Source organism: Armigeres subalbatus, chromosome 3 (assembly GCF_024139115.2).
Source record: "Armigeres subalbatus isolate Guangzhou_Male chromosome 3, GZ_Asu_2, whole genome shotgun sequence".
Lineage (NCBI taxonomy): Eukaryota > Metazoa > Arthropoda > Insecta > Diptera > Culicidae > Armigeres > Armigeres subalbatus.
The window spans coordinates 39839015-39866520 of record NC_085141.1 but is presented as its reverse complement, the minus strand read 5'-3'; the positions used below and the strand labels follow the sequence as shown (position 1 = coordinate 39866520).

Here is a 27506-nt window from a genome sequence, read left to right as displayed (position 1 = left end):
GCCTGGCTTGGAGCATTGTGAAAATCGTGGAAATTAGTCTTCTTCAGTCCTTCATCGAGAACGGTCGCAGCAGGCTAGGAAGCGCCTGTATCGCCTCATCAGACTAGTTCGTCAGTCACGTGCGTGCCCGGCTACGTAGAAACTTGTCCGTGTCGCAAAGAAAATCGCGCGCAGAAAACAAGTGAAAGTGAATCTGCTGTGAATTATAATTGCGAAACTTATTCCCCAACCGTCGTTGTTTGCGTGTAATTCAGTGTTAATTTATGATGTTAATTAAGATCGCGCCAGTTTCGTAGGGTGGTCAAAGTCGGTGATAACGTTCGTCGGTGTCGTTTATTGGAGAGCAAGTCAAGTGCGAATAAAGGAAGGTGGAATATCTCGTTAAACTTATCCCAATACGAACATAAAGTGCTCGGAAAATCGACCCACCGGAAGAGAAGGGTATCTGAATCAGTCGGGGTACCGGGTATCAAACTGAGATTTTTACCGCACGGCCCGTGGTGTTTTTTTGTGCCTCCGATTTTTAACAGCTCGGGGAATTCGCGCGCAAATTTATAGAAGCCGTGCTTTCCACCCGTGGAGCAAGTAAAAGGAAACCATCAATTATTAACCTCAATCCATCCCGGTTAAAAAGGTTGAGCAAAGCGTGTGTCGTGTTTCTGCACCACCGCAGTCACCAGTCAGTAGTGTCAAGATGCTTCGCTTCGGATTATTGAAGTACAAGAAATTGAGCAGTGGCGGTAGCCACTGCGGGGGCGACGGTAGTGTAGTGTCCTGCGAGGGGACCACTTTGGGTCCTTGGGACGATAATGGCAATCAGCAGCAGCACCAACAACAGCAGCAGACGTCGACACCTGTGCACCGGTACCATCAGCATCCCCAACAGATTCACAATCAGCTGAATGGCAACGCGATGAAAAATGTAAGAATGTTTCTACCTTTTATGCTTTCGGTACGATGAATATTAGCGTTTATGGCTGAGGGAAAGTTATTGTTCGCGGGGAAAATTCGTGAGTTTCTTTAACTTTTGTTGAACTGTTGCGGGCGAGGGCAAGTCTGCTCTGGTATGAATGCAAAATGGGGAAAGCAGTGACGAGGAACTTTGAGATAGAAGGCCAATGTCGTTTGAAAGCATGGCAAACCGGAAGGAAGAAAATGTTCGCAAAGCAGCCTGCTGGGATAATTAAGAAAATTTATGTCTCGCCTGTACATTCGAGGATGCTTCCGAAAACTTTGAATGTGTCCTTTAGGAACATGAAAAGACCGATAACGGGGTTGTGCTGAAATATGTTAGGTTTTGGTGCATGTTTTAGTGTCTAGTTTTTCGAGATTGGAGGTATGATAAAGAAGGATATTTATTTAGAACTATGTTACGTAGCTGTCCCGGTAAACTTTGTCTCTTCCAATTGCGATGGAGAATGTGCGTTATGAGAACTGATCATGCAAATGCCCAAAACGATTAAAAATAATGGAAAATAATAGCAACAATGTTTAAATTGATTTTAAATTTCTGATTGATCGCTGGATTGTAAAAAGCCAGTTGGTATATTGAAGAGCAATTTTCCAGAACATGCACTCACAATAATAGGGTTTGAACGAATTCGAACGATTTTCTTATATATGTAGCATCCAGAAATATTTGCGTCTCTAACTAATTCAAATCGTTACAGGACCATAAAGTCTGAAATTTTTGCTGATGATTCCTTTTCCGCCAACGGAGTATACATTAATCATGTCACGCAAAAAAATATTATCTAATCCATCTCATTCGTTTTGTATGGATTCTATAAATATTTTTCGTCATGTCATGTCGTTCTCAAACCTATCCAATGTTTGATGCGGATCTAGACTGGGAGTAGCATGGAGAACCGTTGATACTAAATAATCAATTTATTCTCGGTACCATGTGGCACCATAAGCATATGACAATTCGTTCCAATATTTCATGAGTTATGATTGGACCCGCCGTGAAACAAATGCACTTCGTACGGGACCCCGCTGGAAATAACGACGATAGCGGCAAGAGGCTAAGGGAACCGGCCTCGTAGTCGTGTCGTGTCCATCGAAAAGCAGCATAGCAGCTTGGATTGTGATTACATGTAGAGCTTTTATGGCTTTGAAAGAAGATGAAACGGAATGGTTTCTCGTATCATCAAAAATTCATAATTCTCAAGGTGAAGTTGGATTTTTATCTGACCGAAGAAATTGGCTCATATTATACTTTGGAGACATTGTGGAGGGCACTTTTGGTATAGCGGTTAGAAAAAAGCGCTGTAAAAATCTAGTGGAGCGGTTTGACTGGGAGATATGTAGGCGAAGTAAGGTAAAGCGCTAAAATGCAACATACCTGTTTTACTTTTATGTTTCCGCTTCAATCTAGACACTCGATGTTGAGTCTAGTACGAAACATGACATTACTTTCGAGGTAGAAATACGTGAGATTTAAGTGGTGGAATTGAAGAGTTTAAAAACTAGCTGCTATATTCTAAATGTCAATTTAACCCGTTTTGAATTAACTTTTTGTGATAACTAAATCTCCAGTAGACTTGCGAGCAAAGGCGTAGGATTGCCAATCCAGAGATGGCAATTTCGATTCTCGGTCCGGTCTAGGATGTTTTCGGGTTGGAAACATTCTCGACTCCCTGGGCATAGTGTATCCATTGTGCTTGCCATACCAGATTCATACTCATGAAATAGCGGGCACAAGAAAGCTTTTAATTAATAACTGAGGAGAAGTGGAAATGGAATACTAAGTTGAAAAGCAGCCCAAGTTTCCAGTTGGAATGTAGAGTCATTGAAGAAGAAGAAAAAATCACTTTTTTTGCAGGATTTGAGTTTTCAAATTTACTGAGTTACAGTGGGGTCCGATTTTGCTGAGCTCGAAAAAGAAAAACTTAGTGTGTGGATTGGGCTATAATTGTTTCTGGCTTGTCAGGGGGAGACGATTGAACCAATTGTGCACAAGTTAGGCCCAACGATTCTCTGTATATAAAAAAGTGGAACAAAACCGTTCTATTCCCCTAAGTATAATTCAAAATTTTAATTATGGATCACTCTGCAGATGTCTGACTGATGCCTCACAAATGGTGTTCTCATCATTAATTTTAAACGTGACTGCTGCGGACCACAACCAATCTGTTCGACACTAATAAATGCTCCATTTAACGTCCCCATCCGGAATCATCGTCATAATGACGAGGCGTGTGAATTATTTCCAGCTCATTTAACCGATTGCAATTTCCAGTTCATTGACCAGCAGAGGGCAAGTGGTCCGACGGTCACCGTCCGTCAAGAACCCATCGCTACTGGCTAGTCAGAGCACTACATCGCAAAAGCATCAATCATTATTATCGACAACCGTTTTGTTTGGGGAGCATTTGCCAACAAAACGTCCGTCCGAGTTCAATTACACCTTGTTTCCGGCTTCCCAAGCGACCCGAAAAATAGGTGTCGGCGGCATGTTTCATGTGTCCCATCAGCGCATAATTAGTAGCGGCCCGCCGAGACGAGACACCCAATGGAGCGCGTTGCGGTCCCATATGTACTTAGTTGATGGTTGTTGTCACTAGGTTCAATTACGAAACGATACGCCCCGCAGTCACGGGCCACGACACAACGACGGAAAAGATTGACAAAAGCCGCTTGCCGGTGTCGTACACCGTCGTCATGGAATACTTATGGCTATATGAACACACGGCTTTAACGAGCTTCCGTACAGGTATCCCATTACTCGACCGCACTGTGAATCGGTCGGCCTGACGGCACAAACGCGCTTCCACGTGGGATCGCATTTCAATTAGGGCTCGATTCTTGCCGCATCGACCGGGTGTGCAGTGGCGAGTTGGAAAATATAAGAAAATATCTAAATAATTGGATGCTTAAATACCGGAATACTTGACTTCATGACAACTCAACTTTTCACACTCATGTTGTGTTGAATACTTGAATAATTGAATATTTAAAAATCAAATTTATAATTTTTAAATACTTGAATAGGTACTTGAATGCTAAAATACTTGAAAACTAATATACTTGAATTCGAGAAATGAAAAAAGCTTGAATAAATGACTTTGCTATATGACTTTGTGAATAAAAACAACATCCACAAAGATCCAAAATACTAAGTCAAAAAGTCAAAAATAGTCTACGGACATGAGTAAATTCAAAAAAGCTCTCTTTCGATTCAAAATATATAAAAATATATCCTTAAATACAAGAACAATCAAAAATACTTGAATACCTAATCACTGCAAAAACTGAAAAAAAATAGATTTTACCTAATTTCCGACTACTGTGCTATGTGCAACAGCAACATACCTAAGCGTGTTTGTTTTGCACTCATTTCGAGCAGTATCAAATCAATCCACCACACTCGAGATTTATTTCCTTTCAGATACAAGATAGCGAGGATTCCAATTTCCATTCTAACGAACGGGTTTTTGTTTCTCCATTATTTGTTTTTCTATGCAAATTACGTCAAGGATAACAATCGTATAATTCAAGTTATTTCTACGCTATCACCGCCGACGGTTTCTACACATCCAATACAGAATCGTAAATCATATTGTTCAAACCGAGAACCACCCATATCTAACGACAACATCCCCATTTCGTTGCTTCCAGCCATCGTTACGGTTCATTTGAAGATTTACGTTCCGATTCCAAGCGATTTTTTTTTATCTATTGTATTTATTTGACAGGCTCAGGCGTGTATAACACTTAACGGAGCCGAGACTATTAATGATATTTACAATCGATATCATCTTATTATCAACAGTTAGTAAGGGAAAGGGACAAAGACCAAGATACTCGTGGCGACTCAAGGTTAGATTGCGTAATTTGGTGATGGACGGGGTTGGGATTTAGGTTTGAGGTATTTCAGCTGCTCATCCGGCTATTTGACGTCATGTCTGGTTTGGCGTAGCGACGTGCTCGGGTTTTGATCCTCCAGGGCGCATCTCCCGGATGGCCAGAGCTTCATGGTACACGGGACAATAAGCCCGGGACAAGAAAAAAACTGAGAAAGAAAAATTGAAGTATTAGACTTTGATGTCAGACGAGCAAAGAAAGGCATAGATGGCCTGCAAATAAACCACATCGCGATCTCCCAAAACACCTCGAATTTCCCTGAAGGGTTGTTTACCTCAGGCCACAAGGGTATCCAATAATTGCTCTCTTGAGGCACCATTTTCCGTGCAATACCAAACTACGTGATCGATGTCATCGTAACCGGCTCCACACCTACATAGATTGCTATCGACCAGGTTAATTCTATAGAGATGTGCGTTTAGTGAATAGTGATTGGACATAAGCCTCGACATCGTGCGAATGAAGCCTCGGCTTAAGTCCTCACCTCTGAACCACGCTCGCGCAGATACTTTAGGAACTATGGAAAATAGCCACCGTCCAAGTTCATTGTGTGACCAATTCATTTGCCAATTTTGAAGAGTACTCTGACGGACTAATGGGAAAAACTCGTTGTTCGAGATTTGTCTATCATAAACTTCACCTTCCTGTGCGCCCACCTTTGCTAGCGAGTCCGCCTTCTCATTGCCATAGATTAGGCAATGGGATGGGACCCATACAAAGGTAATCTTGAATGATCTTTCGACCAAATCACGCATCTGCTCTCTTACAGTTGTAAGAAAGTAAGATGCGTGCTTAACAGGTGATTCCAAGCGATATCTGTCTATGCTGGCTGCGCCTCGTCACGCCATCCTGCAATCGGGGAAAATCCTATCACTCTCAAGGAATCTCCACTTGAAAATGATGTGCCTAGGTAACGAACAACATTTCAATGACGATGCTGGTTGGACTGGTTGTTTGCCGCTATAGGAGGAAATGGGGAAAGAATGTAAAATCATCGCGAGGATCTAACAATAGAAACGGTCGGTCACGGCTCCGATGGTGGTTAATTTGAAAATCATTATACACGAATCCTACAAGGAAGAGGATATAACGATGCTGTGCGACTTATTACGTATAAACTTTATGGTCGAGGACCTCCTCCTGAGAACGCGCACAGAACAGCTGCACTTCGTAATCATGAAGGACAAAGACTCGGCTATTCCATCCAACCAGCGGTGGTCGGTCCAGTAGAAAGGTGGTTTTCTAGTTCATTATAATGGTCGGAATAGATGATTGGAATTTTGATTAAGTTTTTTAGTCTTTTATTAGTGCAATAAAAGCCAAACTCGATACTTTTGCAATGCATGCGAGCGTCCCACCGCGTAGAATTGTGATCATTCTGATCTACGAGACAATTATTTTTCTCGCGAGCGTCCCAGAATTTGGATTATTCTGATTCAGTACATTCAAAGTTAATTGTCTATGTTCAGGGTATTAAGCCACTCGGAGTGGAAATTAATTACTATGTCTGAAACTCGATTATGCATTTGCACAACATGTGATAGATTTATTTCGGAAAAGGTATTGGATGGTATCCGCTCTCTTTAGTGGTGTTTGATCCCACGAAACCAGTACGCTAGACAGGTGCTTTCCCTACTAAACTACGAAGGACCTCCATCGTCCTCCGCAGTTTAGCAGGTACTGATGAAACCATATTCCCAGCACAGGACACGTAGCCGAACTTTCGCAATACATTTTTAGAACTAAAGAAAGAAACTCTTACATTCGATTCCTTAGCTCTGCATGCGGGTGTCCTTCCACGCAGAATTGTGATAGTTCTAATTCACAATGACACTATTCTTCTTGAGAGGTTCCCACTTATTTGCTGTATTTATTGTATGTATTGTATTATAATAATTTCCACTGACATTTAGTCGGGGGTCTGCCAAAACACACAAAGCGCCAACAGAATATAACCTATTTTTCTGCCCAAGCTTTCGTTTAGTGGATTTTATTGATCGCAAATCGTATCGTATATCCCCCAACCGCATAACTGAGGAAAACATACCTCAAATATACGTATGAACGAACATGGAATGATTCGCGTATTCCTTGTGAGAACAAAATATTAAAAGTGGTGTGTTTTGGCTGAACCCCGACCATTTGAAAGTCTTATTGAAAAAAAAATATAAATAAATAACACTTGACAAAAACACTAATAATCAACTCAAAAACAACTTAAACTAAAACTCGATTCATCAGCAATGCACGCGGACATTCTACCGTGCAGAATTTCTTCGTGTAGGCGTCCCACCCACGTAGAATAAAAAAACTCTCACATTCGTCTCCTTAGTAATGCATTCGGGCGTCCCACGTCCCAGAATTGTCATTATTCTGATCTACAATAACACTATTCTTCTTGCGGGCATCCCACATACGCAGATGAAGAAACGCTTACATTCGATTCATCAGCAATGAATGTGGGCGTTCCACCACGCAAAGTTGTGATTATTCTGATTCACAACCGTATGATCTTCTTGCGGGCGTGTCACATACGCCAAGGAAGAAACACTTGCATGCGATTCATTAACAATGCAACGGGCATGCCGTAACGTAGAATTGTGATCATTCTTATCTACAATAAAACAATTTTTCTTGCGAGCGTCTCACCTATGCCGAATAAAAAACTCTTGTACTCGCAGAATTGTGATAACTCCGATGCACAATAACGCTTTTCTTCGGGCGGGTTGCCCACCTACGCAGAGGAAAAAACACAAACACATTTCAAAATCGTTATCGTTCTGATCTACAATGGCAACTATTCGTCTTACATGCGTCCCACCATGAACAGGAAAAAAATCGGTTCAAATGTCGCTTTGGTTGAAAAATGAATTCCAACGACAGATATAAAGCATTTCCACGCGAACATACAATGTCGACATTTGAAACGAGCCGCTCCGATTTAGACGAAACTTTGCATAAAAATTCAGTATAATAGTATAAAGTGTTTTGACATGAGGAAAGATTGTTTAACTCGATAGTTACTTTTGAATAGGGTGTATGTGCTTTTGATATCAATGTTTTCGAAATACTGAAACTCAGAATACGCCTTTGTGAAAAAAGAAATCAAGCCGAAAAAAAATATTATTTAAACCGAGATTTAAACTAATATACAAAAAAAACTCATTTTATGATTGTTCATTTTTTTTAAATAATGGAATTTCTAAAGAGAAAAGATGCTTTGGAGGTAGTGAGAACTTGAAAAATTATTGAAAATGGAGAACAACTTTTGATGGATTCTTGGAAAAATTAATTTATGTTATTCAAAAACTCTTTTCTGTGCTATGTGCAACAGCAACATACCTAAGCGTGTTTGTTTCGCACTCATTTCGAGCAGTATCAAATCAATCCACCACACTCGAGATTTATTTCCTTTCAGATACAAGATAGCGAGGATTCCAATTTCCATTCTAACGAACGGGTTTTTGTTTCTCCATTATTTGTTTTTCAGATACTTTTGATGTATTCTTGGAAAAATTAATTTATGTTATTCAAAAACTCTTTTCAATGTCAGAATATGAATCAGCATGAAACTTTGAATCGAAATGCTCGTCCTAAAAATCTCCCTAAGAGTAGCCGTGTTCGAGATATTTCGAATATAGGGGAAGAGGTTCGGTTATGGGCCCCTCTACGTATCTTTTGACAGATAACAGATGCTGTCTTTCTGACACCCGTTATTTCAATACCAAATTTTCAAAACAACTTATCTGCTTTTGTAAACAAAGAGTCAATCGTCGGTTCGACGAATCTGATGGGCTTTCCACACAAACCAACACCACCAACTGGCAGCCGAAGCATTCACTTACATGTTGATAGTACAGCAACCGTTCGCTAACTGGGCTAAAACACCAGCCCAGTTACCGAACGCCGCTTTTTAACTGGGCTGACGAGGGAATTCGCGATGCATTGTTGTGATCGTGTTTTACATGAAGCTTAAAGAATATACCATTCAGAATCCCCTCGTCACCGAGTCTTTGTTGTTGTTTTTTGACGGATAACTGCTTTTTAACTGGGCTTTGGCCCAGTTAGCGAACGCCCAGTTTAAAAACAGTCCAGTTAAAAGGCACCCAGTTAGCGAACTGTTGCTGTATTGGTTTTCATGGGAGTGCTATCAGATTCATAAAATCGGCGTTTAAATCATTGTTTACAAAACCAGATAAGTCGTTTTGAAAATTTGGTATTGATTTGTTTGCTATAGTAACGTGATGTTTTGTACTCAATATCAAACCAAATACAGTCGTGATTCGCTGGTTGGGATCTTAATACTTGGGTAACTCTTGGTAACTTGTTAGTTGGGCCTCCGCTGGTTGGGTCATGGCCCAACTGAAAAGCAACCTTACGTCAAAATTCAATGTAAACACAAAAAACGAGTTTGGGCGTCACTGGACATCATTTGTGATGTTCAAGTCGAAATACGCGTATTCAAATGGCTGTCAGTTAACCCAAGTAAAAAACCGAATTCGTTAGTTGGGTCGAGGTCGTGGCCCAACCAGCGAATCGTGACTGTAGACATCTCTATTTTGAACTAAGAATAAATCATTTTTTTACAACAAAAGCACCACGAATGTTTTTCGTTTTACCTTTTTCAACGTGTCATAAATTTAAGTGAATTCCAATGCGTATTTTACGGTTGTGAGCACCCTCATTTAATTGACGAATCAATCAATGTCGCTGTAGTTGTCTCCTAACTTATTATTAATAGTGTTTCTGTGCAGTTTTTATAATTATTAGAAATAATGAGTTTAATTCATATTTTTATTTTTTGGGCATGTCTAGTAATTGTACAGATACTTTTTGGAACTAAGCGTTGACCGAAGTTGCATTCGACGGGGAATCCTGTGCTGTTGTTTTTTTTTATTGAAAACTGGTCATATCTTACTATGTGTGTGTGAGTACAAACTATCCCCCACTGTCTGGCAGTGATGTGATGGAAGAAATCAGTCTGTTTTACATATTTTTACAGTCAGATTTAATCCGGGAGTTGGAAAGTGCTAGCTCTATTGCAGCTCCAGTGACCCATTTCAGACTGCATGGTATTTCATGATCAGTACTTGGATAACACATCCACACTGCTCGCAAGCTGCACACTTTAGCAACACTTTCGAACCGGAACCGGTGTTCAGAACCGTACAAAACTCGCTCCCTAGCTTAGCTGAGCTTAGCTTGATTGACTGTACACATCGTAGTTGCTAGTCGTGATTGGCCGAGAAACAACAAATAATGCACAGCTCACCAATTGAATAGTTTTCTCGGGACTAGAAAGCTATTCTCGCTGTACATGCTTCGGAGTTTCTTTAATTCAAGACCAATAACGATGCCGGCCACGTCCTCACAGTCAATTAGGATAAGGGGAGGAAAATTAGTTCGACACTCATTGCTACAAGAGACCGAGGAATCCTCTGCATCTCCATGAGCGCACTGGAAAGGAATAGTATGTTAGTTGGGAAGGAAATATATTGGAAATCGCCTTGGTAAGCGACTAATTATTTCTTTTGAACGACGCCGTATTCATGATGATGCAAAAACGGAAAAGCAACGCGTGTCTTACGTATTTTCCCGAAGACTGATTTGATATCTTAACTACATCGCGACGACTAAAACACGCACTGCACAACGCTTGCTCGATGGCTAATCCGAAAAAAACACGCACTGAACTGATTAACTTTATTACCGGCCCGGCAATGCAGAACACAATATTTCGGCAAATCGCGCGATCGTTCTGCTGTCCGAAACAAGAGAAAACACGCACTCCAAAACTCGAACGTATCACTCCCGGCCAATAAGGCTTGTGAGGGGCCACCAATCAAAATTAGTTAAAAACCGTTGATTGGTTCGAACAGCGGAAAAAAATCACTGGCTTACAAATAGATTCTCCAAAAGTGCATTTCGCATAGATTTTGGCCCAAAAAAAAAATGAAAAAATATTTGTAAGGCTGTATGAATTGTAATAAATTTGTAAAACGAAGTTGAAGTCTGGTCACATTAATTTAGGTGGTTTTCATTTTTTTTATAAATTTTTTGCCGAGTTTTCTATGGTGCCCACAACAGAACCACAAAATTGAAATGTCGAAAAATGTCAAATTTGCGAAATTGTCAATAAAATTTCCTAAATTGACAAAATCAATATAATTTACTCGCTAGTAGTAGGGTTACTAGTTTATAGCTTTCCATTTGTACACAAATGTTAGACTAAGATCAATTAGGGCTAAAATTATAGACCAAAGACAAAAGGGTGCCCACAACCGAACCTCTTCCCCTAAATTGTCAAATAACTAAGAAAACACGCCATTTTTATGAGTTATTCGAGATGCTCCATCAACAAAATTATCAGTCATAGAACGAGTTCAGTACAATTCCATTTAATTCCACCAAATCGTATTACTTTTACATATACGTATTTCGGCCTCAACTGTAAGGTCGTCTTCAGTGTCTCATACTTGACTCAACTTCGACAGTAATACGATTTGGTGGAATTAAACTCGTCTTATGACAGTGAAAACATTCCACTAAAAAAGAGCTAATTAATTTTCTTGAACAAAACTATGTTTGGCATGTTTGTCTCATCATAGGGTAAATGTCCTATTTCGGACCCCTAGAGGAAGTGTTTCCCAATATCTGCTTATATCTATTGAAATACAGGTCACGAGACGAGCCAGCATTGGGCTGAAAGTCTCGCTAATAAAGATATAAAAAACAAATACAGGTTCGATACTGATTTCCGCCATTTCAAAGATGAAGTCTTATTTATGAAGTAGAGATTCAAAATGGGCTTCATTTACTGATAAACCGGTGAAAATTGCAATTTTGTGAAATGAAAATATTCTTCGTTTTGGACAGTGCAACCTCAAATGTAAACATTTTGGACACCCCCAATTAAGTCTCTTAAAAGTCGAATTGTCAATTCGCTCTGGTCAATTGAGCCGAAGCAAAGCCTTATCTTTCGATTGGCATACATAAATAAGATGATTCCTGCATTCTAAATTCTGTATATCGATATGAACTTATTGGGTCGTATGAATAAAAAGTAGCAAAACTCAGCGCTTGTAGTATCTACTCAAAAATAAAGTCCACAGAGAAAACTACATGTTTGATATGAATAAAAACATTTTCGAACTTATGGCAAATGCTACATTCGAACTTAGCCTTTACTACAGTTTACTACACGAATAAAAATAAAAAAGCTAAATAGATTATCTTTTAATCTAAAACCATATTCGGTCTATCCACTCATTGAAAAGCTTAGATAGACAATAATGTTAACTTGCTTAACCAAAGTTTAATCATTGGAATGATTTTTTCAAAAATATCCAACAGAGATTAATAATCATTTATTCATTAGAAAGTATTGGTTTGACGTTTCAGAAATAAGATAAACAACATGTTTTCAAAATTTTATTTATTTATTGAATATATGAGCAATAAATATACAAACAGTATTAAATTCGACATTGTGGGGTAACAGCGAGAGGTAACAATGAAAGAAAAACAGTTCGAATCTAAAAAAAAAATATCCGTCGTGACCCGACTATTCCGGATTTTACATCTCAAACGACGGAACGGCGACGGTGAAATCCTGCCGTTTCCGTTCTGTGCAACAAATGATGAGCGCAGTGGTGTGTTCTGACATCTATTAGATGTATTTTCTGTCGAAGCACTCCGCTGCGCTCACTTTCACTTAGGGGGCTTTACAGTCTGAAACGTAATACCAAATTTATTCCGTATCACTATCGGACGACCTGATTTGACCCATTCAAAGGTGCTGTTTCCGTCATTTATCAACATCTTCCGCCATGCGATTCCTGGTGCGATCAAATAATTCCCGTGAACCAAATCCATCTGTTCCGGCTCCACTCCCATCATCACCATGTACAACACACGTTGGAGCATATTTGGACTTATTGCTGTGGAAATCAAAATATGTTTTCATATAATACTCCTCGTCGTATTTGGTTTAGGATAACACTCACCGTATAGGTCATCATTGCTCATTTTATTTTTAATCCTGCAGTCTCCTAGGGAATATTCCTGAACAGTTTGAACTAAATGAAGGGAAAAAATGACAAGTCCCAGCAGTAACGAAAAATCAGAGATAATATTAAACTCGATATTAAATACTCGAAAAGCATTACAATGATTAAAATAAATAAATAAACGTTTATTTTGTATGCTCTCAGAAGAATAAAATTTAGAAAAGCTCGAAAAATATTAAAAATTAAGCTAAAAACATTTTTAATTTTTATCCGTGTACCATTTACTACACGGAGAAACGTCAAAACAAAATAGACCCCATGATGACGATGATGATTTCATCATTTTTTTGCGGCTAATCAACAAAAGACATGTCTGTTTTGTTTGTTTTTCCTAAATTGGACTTCTATTTTCAAGAACAAAGCCGATTCGCTTCGATTCTGATGAGTAATCTGCATTTGAAACATGAGTAGCAACGTCTTGAGCAGACTACAAGAAATCAGTAGTAAACTCTTGTTTTATTCATACCGAATCAGTTGTTTGTAGTATGTTCGAAATGTGTAGTGTAGTAAAGTCTCTTTTATTCATACGAACATGTTCCACAAGTGACGTTTACTACTGAAAATGTAGTAAAGTTGAACTTACTACTTTTTATTCATACGACCCATTGTGTGCATTTTGATATTATCAGCGATATATGCTTTAAAGCGTAATGCTTGCCTTCTAGTCCACACTGATTTAGGGTAGAATACGGCTTTGGCAGGGTGCGACAGTTGTTGGCACCCTCAACAATATTTGCGTTTTCCAGCAAACATACACTATTTATGAACATAATTTTGATTCAATCACACAATTTCAAGTCTAAGCTTTCATTTAAATAAGTTGTTTGTGTAGAAGTAACAAGATTTGATGTGTTAATCACCGAAACAAATTTGCACCTACGAAATCTTTGCCATTATTGCATTGCCAAAGAAAGCAGCGCATGAAAAGCAAACTGTTACTTACTTTTTTGGATTGCCTGTTTCTTCTCTTTATTGCGTATGACACGACAAATTAGGTACGTAAACTACTTTTTACACTTTATCGCCACTTGATTAGCACCACAAAGAGCAAATTTATGCAATATATGTTTCACTAAATAAAATCGAGACTGTTCGTTTTCTTTGGCAGCAGCACACTTCGGAATAAAACGGGAGAATGTGTTTGTGAGCATATCGAACACACGCTCAAAAGATACCACGCACAATTCTTTGTGATTTGATTTTAGGAAAATACGAACAAAAAATGCGGCAATGGCATTTATTTAAAAAAAAAGTGTTAACATACAAATGCTTCTATTCAGATTTTTACGCAGACCATGAATTATATCAAAAGTGATAGCAACACCGTAGTATTTTGACCCTTATGTGGCTGACAGGACCGTTTTCCTTTTGCAAATTCAATACTTTCCAAGCTCATCAAAAAAATCATAACCATCCCCGTTCCTAAATAGCGCATTCCAACCATAAATAATTGCCTACTTTTAGGGTATTATCTATTATTCAACTGTGAAACGTAGTGTAAGAATGGGGTGACTCCAGCGGCTGGATAGGACAGTGCTGCCCATTATTCAACATACGAAGACTCACGAGGTGGAATATATTGTTAATATACTATACTATTAGAACCGACGAGCTTCGTTACACCTAAAACTGATTAATTATATATTTGTTACATTATTTAAAAGACGGTTAAGTATTCGAAATTCGGATTCCATTTTGGATTCCATTTTTTAGAATAATTTTCGATTAAAGCAGAAATTTGTACTTCATTTGTATGGTTGTCCCCCTTCCAGAAGAGTAGGGGTCTAATACCATCATAAGAATCTTCATCGTTTCCAAAAACCTTTACATACAAATGTTCATGCCGTTTCCTAGTCTATAAGGGCAGACAGACAAAAATTCAAGGATGTTAACGATCATTCAGTAATTTGCGTTCGATCATTTAGTAGTTTGTCAATAACATATTCCAGAAGCTGAACTCCAAAATTCGTTGTATGGTGGACTTCTAGTTCGAAGGTTTTTCTACAACTCTGCCTAATGGTTCGTTGTTTGAATCCCACTAGTAACGGAGTTATAGCTATAGTTTCAGTAACTTAGACTAAATGATAACAAAATTCCAATCATTTAGTTTAAGTTACTGCAACTAGCGCTCTAACTCCGTTCTTAGATGAATTCTAATAACGAACCATTAGGCAAAGTTGTAGAAAAACCTTCGCACTAGAAGTCCACCATACAACATATTTTGAAATTCAACTTCTGGAATGTGTTATTGATAAACTACTAAATGATCGAACGCAAATTACTGAATGATCGTTAACATCCTTGCAAAAATTTATTCTTATGTGTATAGATTTGGTTTTACGTAGTTATGTCGAGCGGTCGTGTCTTGTACACAACCACCATGATTTGTTTTGATGAAACAGACATATCATGTAAGGACCGCAAAGAGCAAGTTGTTTATTTGAAATTGGTTGATAGACTTTTGGCATTTCAAAACTCTAAGGGCCGATTTCTTCACCTCCGCTTAACTCTTAAGCGGTGCTTACCCATACGCTTAAACCTGGTTTAAGCCCTAAGCGGAGGTGAAGAAATCGACCCTAAGACTCTAAGGGCCAATTTCTTCACCTTCGCTTAACTCTTAAGCGGTGCTTACCCATACGTTTAAACCTGGTTTAAGGCCTAAGCGGAGGTGAAGAAATCGGCCCTAAGTCTCTAAGGCATTACAAAAGGCAGCGAACAAAAAGCATATAAGTTCCCTTCTCTAAAATGGCCAACAATATTCAAATAGTTTGAAAATGGTAAAAGTTATGAAACGGTTAATATCTGGGTACACGGGTGCCCTATCTGCCATTCACGTCTGTTTTTTGTTGGCCGCATAAGGGTTGAATTTGTTTTACAATGTGTTTAAATGCTTTTGCCTATCTGTCTAAATACATGACATAAAATTGATGCCAAGGCTAAAAATTCATGTTTTGCTTTAAACCAGTTTTGATAAACAATAAAGTTTGTTCCAAAATTGAGTGAAGCGAGATGAGCGTGCGGCCGATTAATATATGAATGAATTTTACTACTGGAGAATATAAACAACCAGCATTTGGCACCAATACATTACCAGTTTTCTACTTCCATGTCTAGTTGCTAAAGGGAGCAAACTCATTGCTGATAATAGAAATTGCTATGCCAACAGAAGAAACGTTAACCTGTTACTTTATATTAAATTTACTGAGTTTGTGGTAAAAGCTGTTATATTTAGTGAACACCAACCATCAAAGAAAGAGCATACAAATGTATACCAGTTAAACTGGACCTGTGTTTTAGTGTAATTATTCATTAATTTTATCATTCGATTTGGTGAATGTCTTAGACTGCCAAGAATAGGTATTTTCCCCTAATTACAATTTCATCTGAATATTTACAGGAAACTAGTTAAACAAATGCAGAACAACATTATCCTTTTGAAACCAGTGATGGAATTAGCAGCGGCATTGTTTTTGGGTCAGAATTCAAGAAAATGTTACCAGGAGGGTCCAAAATTTTTAGGGGTCCAAATTAAGTTGGATACCCTACGTGGATATAACATTGTTTTTATGACATTCACATGATCGGACGCACGGTTGCAAGTTATAGAAAGCATACTGTAAAAACAGCTCATATTAAAGGTTTCCATTAAAACTTTGTTTTAATCGGGAGAAGGCGACTGCGGCGGTTTGAAGGACGGTGACAGCGACAGCAACAATGAAGTACACCCGATTCTATTTTTACACGGCCGTGTAAAAAAAAATCCATACAAAATTTTCGCAAAGTTGTTCTATTTTTCAGGATTCGTCGAGAAATCATAAAACTTTTTTTACACGGATTTTCGAATTTTTAACTGAAAACTTTTTTTACACGGAACGCATCCTCCGTGTAAAAAAAGAATCGGGTGTAAATATATTAAAGGCTGTGCCTCAAAACTTTTATATAAATAAACATTGCGAATGCCTTTACATAGACCTTAACACAACTGCAAATTACACGTGACCGAAAACGATTCTCTCTTCATCGATCATGCGATCAAAACCCAGATTTTTTTTTTTAATTGGAACTTGAGTTCATTAAATTGCCTATAGATCTTGTCTTGCATTATGTTGCACATGCAAAACCAGAACAATTATCACACATTTTTGATTAAATTGCCTACCTTTCACAGTTTACTTTGGAATTTATATTTTTCCAATGGGATAGGTACTCAAATGTTTCATAGAAAAGATGGCTTGAAATAAATTCACAAAGTGCTTTCCACGGAAATTCAAAACCGAACAGGATTTGAACGACCGCTTTCGTAATTTAAAAAGTTCCATCGATTTTGACAGATCAGTTACTCACTGATGACTGATGAGCTAAAATGTTGATTCGTATATTCGAAAAACTTTGCGTCTTAGTGAAGATCCCTAGAAAGGGGGATTGTTTTCAAAGTTCAACTAAACTAAACTAAACCGGATACATGAGAAAATACACACGGTTCTCCGGCGGCAGATAGGAAGATTTCACGCCGAAAGATCATTTGTGGACCACGCTCCGCATCATCCGAAACGTAAACCAAAGACTTCCACCGAACGATAGTCGAAATTGGAAAATATGATCAATCGATTTTTTAGCTGTTTTTTGAAAACAGAAACCTTAGATACCCTCATTGGTAAAGGCACGGCATGGCCAAGCCTGAGATGGCGGATACAATTCCCGTTCTGGAGAAGGAACTTGCCATACAAATGCATGCAGTGTTGGCATCAAAAGCTCTACGACACTAAGTTTAATAGTCAACTATAATGTAATTGCCCTAAGGAATAAGCTTGCGAAAAGTCTAGATGAAAAAGAAGAAGAATACCGACATTTCAACATGAACCGGTATCATGAAGAATGTAAGGTTTGGCTGAAAACGACTTCATGAGCCGCTGCCAATGCCGCTGAGTCAGCGCTCTTATAATTTATGAGATATAAAGTACAATCGGTAGGACCATGCCCATAATCTGATGGGCTTATTACGCACGTTCGACTCACACGTGCGGGAATCATGGAAATGCCAAGCATCGAAAACAATTCTTTTAATCAAAATAAAATATGCGATACATTTTGAACATATTCAGACACATCACTCCTTTCAGCGTAAGAAATCTTCAAAGCTGCAATAATGAACAACTAATCTTCCAATCGTATTGCCTTATCTTCACGTCTGCGAGCGCAAATAAATACCACCCGAGCAGGCATCGAACCGTAAGCAAAAGGCAAACACGATTATCATCAACCGGAGCTACTTCAAGATTCCTGCCTATTCCCAGGCAACATACATCAAACTCGGCTTGTATTTTCTCTAATCATTACCCCAACACGACAAGAACAAGAAACAAGACGAATCATCTTCCTCCGCGCTCGGGGTTTGCGTGTCGGCCTATGCGTCTCTTCTTTCGGCGCAAACTGTCAAAATAAACTCAACCCAATCAAATCAAGCTGAGAAGTTTTCCCCTTCATTTTTCCTGATTGAACTTTTCACGAACGCGTCTCGGTTCTCGTCTTGTGTATAGTGTTGTCGCTCCTTGTAAAAATACCAGCCAAACCAGCCAGCGCCGCGGTTCTTCTGGTGCACGAATTTACCCCGGTGAAGTTCTATAACTGACTGACTGACACACAGTGGTAGACCAACAACAAGAGGGGAGACGTGAACCTTTTTTTTTGCTTGATCAACGTCTTGCTTGGAACTGTACCGAAGACATTTTAGCAGCCCGCGATAGGGAGCCAATAGGTAAGGAAAAGTTGATTGACTTTCCCAGAACAATACGAACGGCGGCGACGAAAGAACAGAAGGGAAAGGGAATGAAGGAATTTCCTCCGAAGGGAATCAACATCGACACACCACGTGCATGCATATTCCTTTCGAGATCTCTGTTAATCCCAAGTTAGGAGCAACAAAAAAAATACATTGGAAATGCACACTATGGTCTATAGCTGTCCCATCAGGCCAGCGGGCGCACAAAGGTATAAAGAATACATTACGACAGCGGATGGATGGCGACGTAGTTGAATTCAAATGAATGCTTACGATGTTAGTAGGAGAGAAGCGGGACGTGCCGTGGGGTGTACTGTAGGCAAACATCGTATAGGGCCATATTTACATCGGCCTACTAGACCAATAAAGATGATGACGTCGGCCGCAGTGTTCAACGCGTAGTAATAGTTCAATTCCTGAAAATATTTATCGATATTGGGCTTGTAGCCTGTACAGATCTCACATCTCGGAAGGAAATTGATAGAAACGAACTCAGAAACGCCGCCGACGAAAAGCGATGGAAACGTGCGCTGCATGCATTTTTCTGACAAGCAGGCGCTTCCTTGAATAAAGGTACATTTGGGCGGAAGGGGATGCCAACACATAGACCAGCTAGTTTCGACAAGCGGGGATGTTTGCGGTGAGCAAACAGAATCGTCCCAAATCGGCCTACCACCATCAGGTTATTTTGATGATGCCCGCTAGTGTTGTGACACGATCGAGGTGGCTTTTGCGGCTTTATTCGGATGTCATGTGGAAGCGAAGTGCAGCAGCTGAGTTTGTTCCCATTCCCATCCCGGGCAAGTGTTTCCACAGGAGACGGTGGAGGCGGGCAAAATAAAATGTGGAAATTTGAATCGAATCGAATCGAATCTATTTATCTACAACAATTGGGCGATACAATAGAGAACCGCCGAGAGCGTCTCGGAGCAGCTGCGGTGGTCTGCTTTGGCACTACCGCTCGTCGTGGCCATATCCCACGTTGAACCGAAGGGAAAAACCACAGACAAACAGACATAACGCATTGAACATTTACTCATCAAATTCATCGTCGTTCAAACACTAACGACATCTGTTGCTTTCAGTTAGTTGGGCAAATCACAAACCAGATGGCGGTAGTGAGCAAACGTCAAACTCAAGAAAAAACGATGCGCGCGCCACGAGTGTTCGATTGGCCAACTAATGATTATTTGAATTGACCAGTAAATCAGTGAACGAAGGACATTTGACGAGTGTTATGTCTGTTTGTCTGTGGAAAAACGATGCTCGAAATTGCAGCAAAAGAAAACAAAACATGCCATCATAGGGTAAAAATGTTCTCAAGTGGGTCAGGGTAGGCCCGGTCCCGAAAGTGAAGAGGGTTCGCTGATGGAACGAAAGGGAATCGATTGTTATTGGACAATTTTTCTGCACTAAAATTTGCTTTTATAGTAAATGAATGCTGAGCACTGCTTCGTCGAGAGGGCGAGAGGGTCCTTGCGAAAAAAGCGGTCCATTTAGGTTCAAGTGGCTGCTGGAGAAGCAAATAAATAAATAATGATAGGATCAGATGTTATTTTTAAATTAAATGGTTTTTACGTCTCGGGCCCTGGGTCGAAGCGACGCACAGCCACCATGCTGAAAGGGAGAGCAAAAAGTGCGAGAACGCGACTTATGGTTGCGGTTGCCACGAAATAAAGGGTCCCGTTGTTGTTTGCTGAAGAAAATATTTGCATTCAACAGGCCAAAAGTGTACGCAGCAACTCTGCGGAATATGATTAATTAATTGATAACTTGATTATGCTTGAGTGGGTTCATCGGCATGAGGACTGGCTGTTTGCAATCAACGCGAACATCCGCCTGATGGGCAGAGGCGCATATTTGACACGTGTTCGCTGTTGGCTCTCTTCCAGGGCGAGCAGGCGGCCGACGACGGTAGAGCTGTTTCTGACAGTGAAGTTTTCATCGTCAGTCAGTGCGCCTACTGTGATTCTCGTACGTCACGCCCAGGAAGCTGACTTGAATGTAAATCTAAATTACTTCATCTCCCTGAACAGGCGGGAATGCTACAGTTCAGTTAACTTTTCTTGTTTAATGAAACTCGATGGTTTCACTGATGCCATATCACAGGGATTAGAAAGGCACGATGTAGCAGTGACGCTGTCTATTGGTTCTGTCATTTTCAGGTAGGCGTTCCCTGGGGAGAATATAGACTAAATTAGTTTCCACTGTACACATACGACAACATCAATATGTTTCATGAGAGTGTTATCAATAAAAAAAGGACATTATTCAAGCAGAGTGCAACGACAACATTTTATTATTATTCTAATTTGTTTGTTTCTTACGAAGTGACAACCAAGATGATTTTTAAAAAGATCCGTGAAATGAATTTTCGGAAAAAAAAATCAGGACCTTTCGTAGCTCAGTTATAAGCAGACCGTGCTGAAGGTAACTCAGTTTGAATTCCGATCCAGTTTAAAAAATTGACTTCTCTTAGCATAGTGATATTTGTGCGAGCCATATGATATATATACGTATAGAGGAAGAGAAAACCTTAGCAAACTCTTGACAAAAGAAAAGAATTACATATTGCGTTTAAGAATGGTTCTTATAGATTCCGAAGAGTATTTTGAAAGACCGAAATTCAGGATTCCAGAGATGTAAGGAAGAAGTTATAAAGGTTCCCAGGACTTCATAAAGTCAATGAGAATTCCTGTGCCAAGGATTTTTTTTAAATTAGAACAGGCCTTCTAAGTAAATGTTAAAGCTTCATCTAAATGTCGGGGGCTAGTAAATTTTCGATGATGCGAAACTAAATATTGCTGAGCTTATGTTGTTTTATATTCCACATCATCATAACAGATTTTCTAACAAACCTTCTCATACGATTCACCGCCGCCTTTGCGGTGATAGCTCGGATACGATTAGGAAATTTCATCTAATCGAAGCAACCCAAAAGCACCTATTTACATCTTTCGGGGTTTAACCCTCATTCAAGTACCTAAATTTTCTAACCGAACCCACCCTGAAGCTCGTTCCCATTCCAGGTGAAGCGTGGAAAAGCGTTGAAATTAAATCTAGATAAAATCTCACTTCATTGAACAAATTTCGGGAACGGAAATGGAAAGATATAAGTGCGCGTAAGCTGTACTGAATCGATAACATCAAATCTGATCAGTAGGAAACCTTGTGGCAAATGAGGTTTGTAACGAATCGAATTGTCGCAGTTTCGAACATTTTGATGGTAATAACATATATGATTTTTTTATCAATATTACACAAGACTTATTTAGTGGGATGTATTTGCAAAACTTAAAGATTTCACACTGTAAAAAAGAAAAGTTCAGTGCTTTGGGTATGAGAGTACTACAAACGCGTTTTCCAGCATCGTAATTATAATTTATATCAACATCAGCGAACTCTACATTATTGAATACAAAATATTATTTCCATCGAAGTTAACAATGCAATAAAAGTTAACTTTGTTTATTGCCTAGAAATCATGCGAAGACCGTTTGTTAAATTAGTCAAATAACAAGGCCTACCCAATTCCTAGACTCGATCCTAACTTACAAATCGAGAAGCACTTGTCATTCGTGGAAGCACACTTTCAATCGAAAAAGGCCACACGAAGCATCAAATGACGATTAGCGTAACGAATTGAAGCATAATTTATTGGATACCATTAAAGTTGGTACCATAATTGCCTGGATACGTTCTCCCACCGATAAAAAGGAAAGGAACCTTCAAGGAAAAAGGATGGGTGCTGGTGCGGCGAGTACCATTTTTCCTACGGACAAGCCACTTTAAGATACGGATGACCGTAGTCTCGTATAGCAATCATAAAAAATAACGTTTTTTCCTTCGGTCGTTTTGTTGTCGTTCTCGAGACTTTTCTTACCACTATACTTCTACTGAAAGGGAATTATTTTACTAAAAGTCGGGTATCTTGAAAAAAGGTCCGTAGCTTGAAAACTTATTTAATATTCAAGGCAGCTCGATAAATTACACATGAAAATATTTCCCAGACACTTCACTCTCTCGTTAGAGCTTCGCCAATTGCGATACTTTTTAATTGACGGAAGTCTATTGAAATATGGAATTGCACTTCAAATACGTTGAGGTCAAGCGATGCTTCCAAATTTCACTTATTCCAATTAGCAAGTGATCACTGATTTTAACAGATCTTACCGCAACAAGCTTCAAAGAATATTTTTCTTTGTTCAATAATTTTGATACTAATTGGATGTTCTGGAGAAAGCATGTTCAACATTTAGGTGTATTGATCAGATATTTTGATTCGAATCGCCTTTTATCCCGGCAGGATAAGTGCGTGTGTATGTAAGGAGATTTCAATCTTTTTATTTCAACACGCCCTGTTGGGTGCGTTGATGGTCCCGTACCCACAACCATACATGCTCCGTAAAACCTCAAGCAGACCTTTGTTATCACCAAACCCAATCATGAAATTTATTTTCGTGTCGAGTTTGAAGACAGTTCCCCGCGGTCCTCAACGCTCACTGCGCTGGTGTGACGTTCGTTGGGATGAATCATTCGAAAAATGTGGAACCCATGCCTGTTAGTTGCTGGTAATAAAGATGCGTCTCGGTCTAGTAGGCGTTGCCTCGGGCAGAAGACACCAATGTTCGGCCTTGGGTCGCAAGATGCCAGATAACAAATTCCTCGGTATCTTTGATTTTTATGGCTTTTGACACTTTACCAACGGCCTCGTAGATTGTCATGGCACACTGCACTTGGTCGTCAAGGCAGGTTTTTTTTGGGTATTGTTTTCCTTTACGAGGTGATAATATGTGTATCAATTCTTCCACGCGCAGCAATTAATTTATTATCCCGTACGGCGATGGTGGTTAAATTAGTCAGGAATTTTATTTCCATTTCTAGAGAAAAACGCATCTTATCTTAACAAATTCAGTCATAAATTTTCCAACTTGAATCGGGCAGCATGTAGGCAAAACAAAACGTGCAGACTGCTCAAACTGAAGTGGAGTCCATTTCCGAGAGAGCTCAACATCGTCGAGCGGGCATAATGGGGCCACATTTATCACACGCCACATGAGAGAAATTGGTGTAAGCCACATGTTTCCGGAAAAAATCAACAACTCTTGCTGGCACGAAGTCGAACTACTGGATTTATTGGAGACTACTGAACTAATCTGAACTAATAGTCAGCAAACTTTTTTTTTCAACTGAAATTTTGAAATTCTTTAACCTTTCATAAGAACAAAAGAGTGTCAAAATCGAAGAATTTTGCTTCAACCCTTGTGCCATTGCCACATCTTCCCCTATTGACTCACGTGCTTCGACGGATTGACCCTAATTGGTGGATCCCCATCAGGGCAATCACGATACGGCGAGCGATGTTTTAACACCACACAAGTGCGGTTTCCGTTCGATTAGATTGAAATGGAGACGAGCGACGACGACTAGAATCGCGGTCCATTTCCCGCCGCGTTGGGTTGCGGTATTCGAGAAGATGCAGCGCCACCAGACCAGAGCTGGAAAAGTAAATATCATAAATTTCAGTCCGGCATGGTTGTTAGATCTTTTTGTTTTGTTTTTTCGACTTGATGCTCTCAAGAGTGCACTTTTCATTTCTCTTGGGTGTGAAGAAATTCCATTAGCGAGCAAAAAGCATTAGAGTCTGGCTAATTCCACATACCTAAATGGAGGCAGGGTTGGATCCAGTGATAAACATATAGAATGTGATTTATTTTTTAACCCATTTCGTTTTTAAATCGATTGGATTGAATTTGAATTGCATTCGAATTAGATTAGAGAATTAATGAGTTATCAGAATACTGATAAATGTTTGTTGGAATCTTTCAAATTGTAATTATTTATATGTTTTGAATTTCAGTCATGTCAAGTAATGATTTTTTAATGCCAAAATAGGGGGAATGACGGCTTTGGCAGGTTTTGTTCTATTATTGACAGGGGGGTTTTTGTTGTCCAAATTTTATGAAATTTGGCCACAATATTCTCTGATATGCAAAGAATGTTTAGACCAAATTTGAGCATAATTGGTTATTAAAAAAAAACTGCCAATAATAGAACAAAACCTGCCAAAGCTGTCATTTCCCCTTCTAAAAATAAAATGGATTATTATCGAAAGCTTTAGATATTCCGCAAGGTGTCGTAAAAGTAAAAGTCGCATAATGTTTGGAAATCCAAATTTTATGTATTAACTCATACTCAACTTTTAATCTTAGTGAGAAAACAATAACAGGTTTACTGTAGGTGCAAACATTGAACTTCAGTTTTGAAACTTAAATCAACAAACAGAAGATTAGATCGTAAAGAATGGTTTAATCGAGAAAAGCCATAAAATGCACTCCGTTCCTCTAATAGACGGGGTTCTGTGATTCATGGATGCTCAGTTTTATTTTTGTCCGATGCATCACGCTTTGCCATGAGGGTTCGACTCGTGCTCGTCTGTAATCTCGACTGTAAATAAAATTCCTATTAAATTCATACAAGAGCGTTCTATAGAACGCCACATAACGATTGTGGACCAGGCAGTTTTGACAGTTGGCAAAGCGTTTTGTTTACACCCCGAAGGGATTATTGGCCACCGTCTTGCAACAGCAATAGGCTTTTTAGGGCGGGCCGTGCAGCATTCTCGTCAGATCCCATCGATAATGTTTGCTTATTACGATGTCGGCGAGCATTGAAGAGAGGCACTTTTTTCGTCATGTGAGTCGATGATGGAAAATAAACATCTTTTAAGCAGTTCTGTTCATGATTGTGGTATGGGATGATGAGACTATATGATTCCGCATTCTGACTTTGTAAATATTGGGTAACAAGCGCAAGCCAATTAGTCACATACGGTTGGGGATATTAGAGAATGATTTTATTCTAAACAATCAATAATGTTAGAGGGGGAAATTAAAGTCTCTATTCGTTCGAGTCATGATTATAAAAAATGATTCAGGGTTACTCATAACTGCTAGAGTAATCTGAGTAAATCAGTGAACGATGGAAATTTTACGAGTTTTATGTATGTTTGTCTGTGATCGAAAGATCGTTGTTTTCACATGCTAATACCTAGAGAAATTATTAATTGAGTTTTCATTAACCTAACTCTCTTTATATAACAAATAATAATCTGAAGTATTGAAAACATAATTTAAGCTTTAAGAAAGTATATGTTCCAATTTAAATTAAATTAGATAAAAGCGTGATCATAATAATAAATTATAATACTTTTAAGATTGGAAGCAAAATTTAATATACTTCTACTTTAACTGATTTTATCCATAACTAATCCCACACACCTTTTTGTTAATCTGTCTTACAGAACAACAGGTTCAGCACGGACTCGCCAACCAACAAATCATCCTCCCAACAGCATCAAACCAGCAACCCTCGTTCTATTTTGGTGCTGGCCACATCATCGCCCAGCCATAATTACAAACCGCTGAACCCGAGCAAAAGCTCCACCCCTGCCAAGAAGCGCACATCGACGGCCACCACTGCCCTCAACTGCAAGGCTCGCATCTACAAGTGTATAAAACGGATCCTCAAAAGGAACAACTTTCCCAAGGAGCAGCAGAAAGTTCACCCACTGCACCAGCAGCAACAGCAGGTGCCAGATAAATCAAAAGTAGTCGACTATCGGGAGATTAAAAGTTTGCTGGAGAAGGAAAAGCCTTCGCTGGACTACGATGTGAACTTGGCCAAATGTGTGGACAAACCCGCGCTGGTGAGTTTAATTTAGATTATGATGGCGACCACAGTTGTGGTCGAAATATGTATCTGCAAAGATATCGAAAATAATTGGTGGAATTAAATGGAGAGTACTTAACTCGTCTTAGACGGTTGAATACATTCCACTAAAAGAGCTTGCTATATTTTTTCTGCTGCGTACTATGCTTGCGGCTCATAAAATTGCATTCAATTAACTTTAAAGGACTTTGCGTCGATGCGTTTGTTTGTCTGTGGTTGAACTAATCATAAATTAGTAATGGCAAGCATTTTCTGATTCCTTTCAAATTGTACTACAGCCAACTGTCAATTTTAGCATAAACCCTAAAACAGAATCTTCTGCCTTTGAAAATGAATAATAAACCCATCAACTCCAAAGCTAATACCATGCCTTCTTTCTTCCCAGATCAAGAAAATCGCCCTGAATTTATTGAAATCAGCGGAAGACGATGATCGTTGCCTGGTGATTGCCCCCGAACGCCAATCGGAGACCACTTCCATCCAGAGCGATCTCACCCAGGAAGCCGAATACCAGCGACTGTGCGCCGAATCCTGGTTCCACGAAAACCTGCCCCGCGCATTGTCCCTTGAACTGCTCGTCAACCAAGCTCCCGGAAGTTTCATCGTTCGCCGGAGCACAACCAAACAAGACTGCTACGCCCTGTCGCTGCGGGTGCCGCCACCGGGACCAAAGATCGCCCACTACCTCATCGTACGGACGGCTAGCGACGCCTACCAAATCAAGGGATTCCACAAGGAATTCAGCTCACTGCAGGCGCTCATCGTGCACCACTCGGTAATGCCGGAAGCGCTCCCCGTCCCGCTGGCCGTCCCACGTCCCACCAATCTGGCTGTGAAAACCAAATGCGAGGACGATTACGACACGGTTTATGATCTCTCCTGTCCGGAAACGACGCTAGCATGAATACACGCCCGCGTGTGCTCAAAACAGCGTCATCCATTCTCACAAGCCTAGTAATTGACGTTGAAGAACTTTTACCAAAAAACCTTACTGTTACCTTTATTGTGTAAGCTATTATTAACTATACATAGAGCAATATAAATTATTTTATCAGAAA

At 39.5% G+C, this 27506-nt stretch overlaps 1 protein-coding gene across 1 annotated transcript; it reads left to right on the top strand.

Annotated features, from left to right (window-relative positions):
* Window positions 1-33: 33 nt before the first annotated feature.
* Window positions 34-27506, top strand: LOC134226092 (uncharacterized). Its single transcript, XM_062706638.1, has 3 exons — window positions 34-922; window positions 26021-26425; window positions 26834-27506. Exons 1-3 carry the CDS (start codon window positions 695-697, stop codon window positions 27350-27352), a joined length of 1152 nt encoding a protein of 383 aa, XP_062562622.1. The 5' UTR covers window positions 34-694; the 3' UTR covers window positions 27353-27506.

Bases quoted from the DNA above. Each gene is read 5' to 3' on its own strand.
- LOC134226092 (XM_062706638.1), top strand. From the start codon at position 695: ATGCTTCGCTTCGGATTATTGAAGTACAAGAAATTGAGCAGTGGCGGT. The intron at 923-26,020 runs GTAAGAATGTTT...TCTGTCTTACAG, and splicing joins ATGGCAACGCGATGAAAAAT to AACAACAGGTTCAGCACGGA. The intron at 26,426-26,833 runs GTGAGTTTAATT...CTTTCTTCCCAG, and splicing joins GTGTGGACAAACCCGCGCTG to ATCAAGAAAATCGCCCTGAA.